The sequence below is a fragment of the Aquila chrysaetos genome, chromosome 4 (assembly GCF_900496995.4).
Source record: "Aquila chrysaetos chrysaetos chromosome 4, bAquChr1.4, whole genome shotgun sequence".
NCBI lineage: Eukaryota > Metazoa > Chordata > Aves > Accipitriformes > Accipitridae > Aquila > Aquila chrysaetos.
In genome coordinates this window covers 24,577,388-24,585,494 of record NC_044007.1, presented here as the reverse complement: position 1 = coordinate 24,585,494, position 8,107 = coordinate 24,577,388, and the positions used below count along the sequence as shown (strand labels likewise).

The window sequence follows — 8,107 nt, the reverse complement described above, 5'->3', positions numbered from 1 at the left end:
GGCGGGCGTCCCCCGCCGCAGGAGAGGGTCCGCGGGTGCCCAGAGCCACCGCGGGCGCGGGTGGGCGTCCCCCCTCGGGAAGTTGTGCCGCTGGGAGCCGGCGCGAGGCAGGACCGCGGGGGGGGGGAGGAAACCCGAGTTTGCGGCGCCGGTGCGCGGGGGCAGGAGCGAGAGCGAGCGAGCGGAGGCACCGCCGGCACACCGGCTGCGCCGGCCGGGCCGCCCCTCCTCAGCCGGGCGGCGCGGCCGCCAGCCCCCAGCCGGCCGCCCACCCGCCCGCCGCGCCGCCGCCGCCAAGCTCCGCGCCGCCGTCCCGCGGCGGCAGCCCCGATCGCCCGGCGGGGTCGGGTCGGGGGGGAAGGTGGGAGCGGCGGGGGCGGGGGTGGGGCGGGGGTGGTGGCGGCAGCGGCGGGGGTCGTCGCCATGACGAGCGCGCGTGCCGCCGCCTCCCGCCGCTGAGCGGGGCGGCGCGCGGCCGCTGTCCCTTCAGCACCGCGCGGCCGGCGGGGCCGCCCTCCCCGCCACCGGCACCGGCACCGGCACCGGCACCCCCACCGGCAGCGGGGCGGCCCCGGCGGCGGCAGCGAGGCGAGCCCTGGCGGCCCCCCGCGGGCGGCGGCGATGGCGGGCCGGGGCCGGGGGCGGCAGGGCGCGCCGGCGGGGCGCCGCGGCCGCTGAGAGAGCAGGTAGGGCGGGCGCGGCGGGGCGCGGAGCGGAGCGGGGCGGCTCCCCCGCGGCGGGGGCCCGAGCGGGGCGGGGGAGCGGCGGCGCCCCCGGGGGCAGAGCCCGGGGCCCCGGGCGGGGGCGGCGGCTCGGGGCTCCGGCACCTGAGGCGCGGCTGGGCGAGCGGCGCGGGAGGGAGCGGGGAGCGGGGCCCCGGGCGGCGGCAGCCGGGGGGGGTCCTCGTCTGGCGGGGCCGGGGCGCGGCGGGAGGGAGGGAAAGGTCCGCGCCGACCCGGTCGCACAAAGGCCGTGAGTAACGGGGGGTTCGTAGGAGCGACGGCCGCAGCCCAGGTGAAGGGGACGGGGAGGGACAGGAGCCTGCGGCGGGAACAAAGGAGCCGCCCTCGGTGTCTTCAGCGGGAGGTGGGAGAAAGAATGGGGGAAAAGGGGGGAAAGGGGAAGAAAGGGAGAAAAGGGGGGAAGAGGGAAAGAAAGAAAGAAAGGAAGAAAAAGGGAATGAAGGAAAGGGAGGCGAGAAAGGAAGGAAGAAAGGAAAGAAAGAAAGAAAGAGAAAAGAGCAAGCAAACATCAATAGCTGAACATGCTGTAGATTTGCTCATTCTGCCGATTTTTGGTGCGATTGCATCCTAGGTTTTCATTCCCTATACACCTTTGGAAGGAGCTCACTATGACAGGGCAGAGTCTGAAGGCTTTATCTGAAGCAAATTTTGAAGACAATGAGATCAGCATCAACGTTGGAGGCTTTAAGAAAAAGATGAGATCCAACACATTATTAAGGTTCCCTGAGACCAGGCTGGGCAAACTGCTGAGCTGCCACTCAAAGGAGTCGATACTAGAGCTCTGCGACGACTATGATGACACCAAGAATGAATTTTATTTTGACAGGAACCCTGAGCTCTTTCCTTACGTGCTACATTTTTATAACACCGGCAAGCTCCATGTGATGGGTGAACTCTGCGTGTTTTCTTTCAGCCAGGAGATTGAATACTGGGGAATCAATGAATTCTTTATAGACTCCTGCTGCAGTTACAGCTACCATGGGAGGAAAATGGAGCCAGACCAAGAGAAATGGGAGGAGCAAAGTGACCAGGAAAGTACCACATCTTCTTTTGATGAGATTTTGGCATTCTACAACGATGCCTCTAAATTTGACAAACAGCCCTTTGGAAACATCAGGAGGCAGCTCTGGCTTGCTTTGGATAATCCTGGGTACTCAGTCTTAAGCCGAATCTTCAGTGTCCTTTCAATAGTGGTGGTGCTGGGCTCCATTGTGACCATGTGCCTGAACAGCCTCCCAGACTTTCAGATTGTTGACAGCAACGGGAACTCCGAGGAAGACCCTCGCTTTGAAATCGTGGAACATTTTGGTATTGCATGGTTCACTTTTGAACTGGTGGCGAGATTTGCAGTAGCTCCTGACTTTTTAAAATTTTTCAAGCATGCCCTGAATTTGATTGACCTAATGTCTATCCTTCCATTTTATATTACCTTAATTGTCAACTTGGTAGTGGAAAGTAGTCCGACTTTAGCAAATTTAGGCAGGGTTGCACAAGTCCTGAGACTCATGAGGATCTTTCGCATCTTAAAGCTTGCTAGACACTCCACAGGTCTCAGGTCTCTCGGAGCCACCCTGAAGTATAGCTACAGAGAGGTGGGGCTTCTTTTACTTTACCTCTCTGTTGGCATCTCCATTTTCTCAGTAGTGGCTTACACCATTGAGAAAGAAGAGAATGAGGGGTTAGCCACCATCCCTGCTTGTTGGTGGTGGGCTACCGTTAGCATGACCACAGTTGGCTACGGGGATGTTGTGCCAGGGAGCACTGCTGGCAAGTTGACAGCATCTGCATGCATCCTAGCCGGTATCCTAGTGGTAGTGCTTCCCATTACACTGATATTCAATAAATTCTCCCACTTTTACAGGCGTCAGAAGCAGTTAGAGAGTGCCATGAGAAGCTGTGATTTTGGTGATGGCATGAAAGAAGTTCCATCAGTCAACTTAAGGGACTACTACGCTTATAAAGTTAAATCCCTTATGGCCAGTCTTACCAATATGAGCAGGAGTACCCCCAGTGAGCTGAGCCTGAATGATTCACTGCATTAGTGTACAAGTTTGACAGCAGTTTGCATGAGAGCTATCAAGAGCTATGTTTATAAATGTTTTCCTATTTGTCGTCTTTTTTTCCTAGAGGATAGTGTTGCTGACACTGCACTAACTTTGCACTTGAGAAACTAAAGACATTTCTATTACAAGCTGACAGTTTGCACATTTTCATCCTGTTGCATAGGTACTAAATGCTGACTTTTCCATACAAGTGTTACCACTTCCATGACATTAGTGCTAGTGGTCTAGTGATGATCTGTTACTTTGTGCATTTCCTCATCTGAGCAGAGAAATGAACGTACCCAAGTGGAATAAAAATTCTCAGCTGTGACATGAGTAATGAAAAAAATCACCTATCACCTATACTGGTATCTGTACTAGTGTAGGACTTGCTATGCATTTTACAACAGTTTAAAACAATCACCTGTGAATCACTGACATGGGAACACTCTTCCCCGTCTTTCTGACTGGTAATTCCGATCATCACATGTCTGGAAACACCTCTGAGCTTCACATTTCAATGGAAGTTAGCTTACTCTTGAGCGCATGTGTTAAAAATTGGGTGTTCTTGTTCTGAAATGTTATGTATGGTAATATTTTTCAGAAGCTCCTAAGCGTAGACCTACCTCTGCTTCCAAGATTAGGTCAATATTGAGCCCTCTGAAGAAGCCCACCCCTCATTTTCAGGTAGCTACTTATTCAAAGACTACATTTCCACAAGGGACTCTAGGTATGGAGGCCCATGAAGACATCTCACGTTCCCATTTCCAGAAATGATCTGCACACAGCTCGGTTCCAGTGAAGCTGAAGATACGTTGTATTTGAGTCTGTCAAAATGGTTCTGAGATTAGAACACAAAAACGTGGGTTTTCAACAATTAGAAGCTCCAATGAAAAACTTGGATTTGTTTAATGAAGCGAAATATTCCCACATGAGCAGTACAGACAGCATTTTAGGAACTGACATTCATATACTGCAAAAAGACTAATTATAAAGATGCCATATGTGATGCTGAGATATAAAATCTAATTTTATCAGGAAAGCTTGAAAGCAGGTGTTGATGGCAGACAATTCCATTAAGCTTTCTGCCAAGGAAACTCTAAGGGAAAAAAAAACCTGTAAGTCAGATTTTCCCTCAGAAAGGAACTCACAACTTACAGCTAAGGAAAAGTATAAGGGCCTAAGAAAGGAACAGATAAAGAAAAAGAGCTTAATACTGCACTTACTGTGGGCAGATCCTCCTACCTGTTTCTGTGATGTAGTCATTTTAAATCCTTTCAAGGGCTGGCCTGTACTTTTTTTTTAAAAAAAAAAAAAGACGTGAGAGAGCAGAGCATCTGGGTTTTCAAGAGTAATCATGAATCTGCATAAACTTATTTTTTGAGTGCTCAGTCTCTTCCCTTACGCAATTTTACAGAGATCAAACACTTGTAGCCAATAGGCAGAAGCCACTGCTTCCCTCGCTTTATACTTCTAGGAATCTGTGCTATAAAACAAACTACTGGCATTCAGTGGGCAGAACAGCATTTCTCTTCAGATCCTCCTGCTTTTCCATCCTATTTATTACATATAATGTTCCAATTAATTATTTTTAAAATTTTTTTATTTTACTTGTGAAGACTAGAGAGGTTCAGAAAATAAAGTCAAACTAGTTAGAAATTAAAATACCAAAGCTAAAATTGTCATGTTTGGAAGCCTGTGTTTGTATACCACAACAAGGAGTGGCCCGGCTGGCAGAATAAAGCAAATATGGTATGAATAGGTAATTCCCATTTTTTAGGCTATTAGAGGTCGCTGTCTGGTCTGGATCTTTTGATGTTGTTGCTGTATCAGCTCCACCTAAAACCAGAAAACTGAGCACCCAGGGTGAGATTCCTGTTTGCACAGTGATCTATCACAGAATACATAGTGTGAAATAACTCCCCCCCCCCAACAATTCCTTTGAACACCCTCCCCTCACGTCAGTTAGTAGTTGATTTAGGCCATGAAGTGTGACGGAAATGGGACCTTTCTAACTTTACCAAGTAAAACTCTTGGAGATTTCAACAAAGCCTGCACAAGTTACAAAGTCGATAGGCAAGACGTTGCTTGCTGTCCCTGAAAATCAGAGCCATATACAAGGCCCTGAAGGTAGACCTGGGTAACCCGAATTAAGTGTCCAAACCTGAAGCATTTTGCTAAGGTTTTCACTTCTGTTCAAGTTCTCTGCTCGGTCACAGGCATAAATTCAATAGTCTTGTCCCTGAGTCATATTGCATGTGTGCAAACTATCATACATGTACAAACACCCACCCAAAACACGGCACAGCACTAGGTTGCCTGTTGGATTGAAATACCATGAAAGAAATAAGGGCAGGAGGAGATGGGCTTGCGCAGCACATACGTACACTCTGGGAGGGTTACATGCTGCAAGGGTGGCAAACTCCCACCAGTGTCAAGGACGCTGCAAGTTCTCATTAGGTCTGTTGGCTGGGAGCCTTCAGAGACTCCAGCTCCAAGCAGTGGTTTTATCTCAGTTTCACAAGCAGTAGATTCACAGAGTTGAAAACCAATGACTTTCAGGGCAGTTATTTGAAGAGACCTGTAAACTTGCCAAAGAGTCACAAATTCCCTCAGCTGTTGCTAGTTTAGCATTGTAAAGGTTGGATCCAAACTTTGCAACACATCATTTCAATAACCTATAGCTTATCTTATGTTCTAGATTTATTATTATTCGTAGGGCTGATGCTCTGTCATTTCTGCAAATATTGAATGGAACATGTCCAAATTGCATTTTACTAAAGAAAATGAAATACCCCAAGGAATTATGACTTTTATTGTGCTGGTTGAAAGGAATTTTCATTATTTTGCTTTTTTATATAAGTGCTTTGGATCAAAGACACTGAATAAATAAAGTACTGAAATTTAATATGTTCTTATTATCATGACAATGACTTTACACAGTACACAGGAATTCCCTTCATAAACTTAACTAACTCCATGTTAAAAGTAGTCAGATTTTTGCTCCCCCCTCCTCTGGAAGAGCATTCCAGAGGTGCACTGCTCTCCAAGGCTTGTGCAACTTTTAGCATAGTTTTATTAATGGCTGCTTAATATCAGTTTTTTTCTCATGCCACCACTGTTCTTTAGCTTAAATATTTCATTTTCCTCTTAGTGTTTGCATGCATGGTGTATTTGTAGACAGCAACAATATGCCCTTACATGCTTATTTTCATAGGATTATACCTGCCAAGCTTCCTTTTAGTTTTCTTTTTGCAAGTCGTGTTCCCCTGACCATCCCAGGGGATGTAGCCTTTTTTTCTGCAGCACTTTTGCCTAGATTTAATCTGCTTGAGCCGGCATTGTACAGTATTGTATCACTTCGTACAGCAGTTTTAATATTTGCTTATGACTAACAGATTTTTTCACTGAGGATAACAATTGTTCCGATTTAAGTAATGTTGTTGTTTTAGCTCCCCCAAAACATCTAGGTAAGGAAGAATGAGGTGCACCCTTCCTGCCATTTTATGAAGTAACCTCTATTCTAGGGCTCAGTCCAGTAAGCGTCGAGAATCCTCATCTCTCATTAAATAAAAGTTACAGAAAAATGTTTACACTTTGAAGGAAAAATTCAATCGCACCAAAGCCTCAATGAGGAGAAGAGGTGGTGTACTTCTTGAGTAGTCAGTACTTTCACCAGACTTCTTCAATCACTGGTTTGTAAGAGCAGGGCATCTTCACTTCTATAAAACAGCGGGTCAGAAATGAAGGAGGAGAGGACTAATTGGCCGCTTTCTCCAGTGTTTGAAACTTGAAAATTGTTGTGGTCAGAAATCTGCTTACTCTGGATGTGCAGTTTAATGAAGAACATTGCAGTTGGCATGTACTCCTCCTGCCTTGTGACGGTCACCTTCCCGGCACCGGTGAAAACGCTGTTCCTACTCTCTTTCAGCTGAGAGCTTTGAATTGCTTAAATGAGGATTATGGCAATATTTCAAATGAGGCAACTTACTTTATTGCCAGGAATAAACTGTTAGAGAATCTTGATTTCTAGTACAAATCTAGGGTATTATGAGAGTTGGAGATGTCCTTGAGAAGCAATATGTTACATTATTTTCCTGAGATGTAAAATCTATATATAGATTGTGATTAAGCTTTTTATGTATGTTCAGATTTTGTATTATTGCCTGGTTTATTATTCACTTACTTTCTTCAGTTGCTAATTCTCTCTTTCCCTGCAGACTACTTTATCCATTTTGAAAGCAGACTGTTTTGTCCTCACATATTATACATAGCATGAGCTACTTCACATTGCAAACTTAAAAACAAAGAACTCTGCATTTAATTTTCCAACTTTAATACCTCCAGTATTTGTACCTTTTTGTACAGAACTTTATGATACTGCAGGGAACTACTGTATCTGGTGCTCTTTGTACTGCGTTTCTTGTCCCAGTAGTGTATAACACACTCAAGAACTCAGCTTTGTGCCACAAAATGGAAATTAAATGCATAAAAAAGTATATTTCACCAGGGATTAAGAACTGATTTAAGTTTCAGGATATTCTGAGTATATATTATAATCAAAGACAAGCCTGGATGTCATTGTGAAGAAAGGTTTCTTTTAAACATATGCATCAGGCTAGATTTCTATTTTTAAAAATGCTCTTAATTGGTGGTTGTGGTGGGGAACCCACATTTTCCAGTTGAGCAAACAGTGCATGCTTCTTGTTCTCTACCTCACAGATTAGGGACTAAGCAACATACCAATAGCACTTGTAGGCGCTAAATCAACTTGACATGACCTTTCATCTTTTCCAAAACAACCCCCATCCTTAGAGGCCCCAGCTGTGCACACATAAGCAGCAGAAAGCCCCTGAAGTAACTGCTCTTGCCGTGCTAGTTATCCATTTCCTCTCACGATACTCCTGACTTTAATCTACCTTTGATGGTACTTTCAAACAACATTCACCCCACAGTCGCCACTCATATCCCTCAGTGAGGTGCTGTGCCAGAACTATTCTTTTCTCATCATGTTAGTCTTCCTTTTTTTTTTCAAATTTATGCACCTGGCTTCCCATTAAGTTACACCAGAAATTAATTTGATCTCCTGTAACTTATTTTCAAGTTGCCCACTACTTAGGCAGGGCTAGAAGAATATTCCCATCCAGTTTCTGAAGCATCTTTTACTGATTCTGCCTTTTTCCTTAAAAAAAAAAAAAAAAAGAGAGAGATTATGCTTCTCACCTGAGAATAATTTACTGGGTTAACAATGCAACATGGGCAATACATTATTCAAAGCAACAGCTTTCTGCTTTGTTGATTCAGAGACAGCCATAATGTCTC

The 8,107-nt window shown here is 46.1% G+C and overlaps 1 protein-coding gene across 1 annotated transcript; it reads left to right on the top strand.

Moving 5' to 3' along the window:
• The first annotated feature begins 633 nt into the window (after positions 1-633).
• Positions 634-7,284, top strand: KCNS2 (potassium voltage-gated channel modifier subfamily S member 2). The gene is made up of 2 exons (XM_030011548.2): positions 634-686; positions 1,315-7,284. The coding sequence occupies exon 2, from the start codon at positions 1,352-1,354 to the stop codon at positions 2,783-2,785; it is 1,434 nt and encodes a 477-aa protein (XP_029867408.1). The 5' UTR covers positions 634-686; positions 1,315-1,351; the 3' UTR covers positions 2,786-7,284.
• The last annotated feature ends 823 nt before the right edge of the window (positions 7,285-8,107 follow it).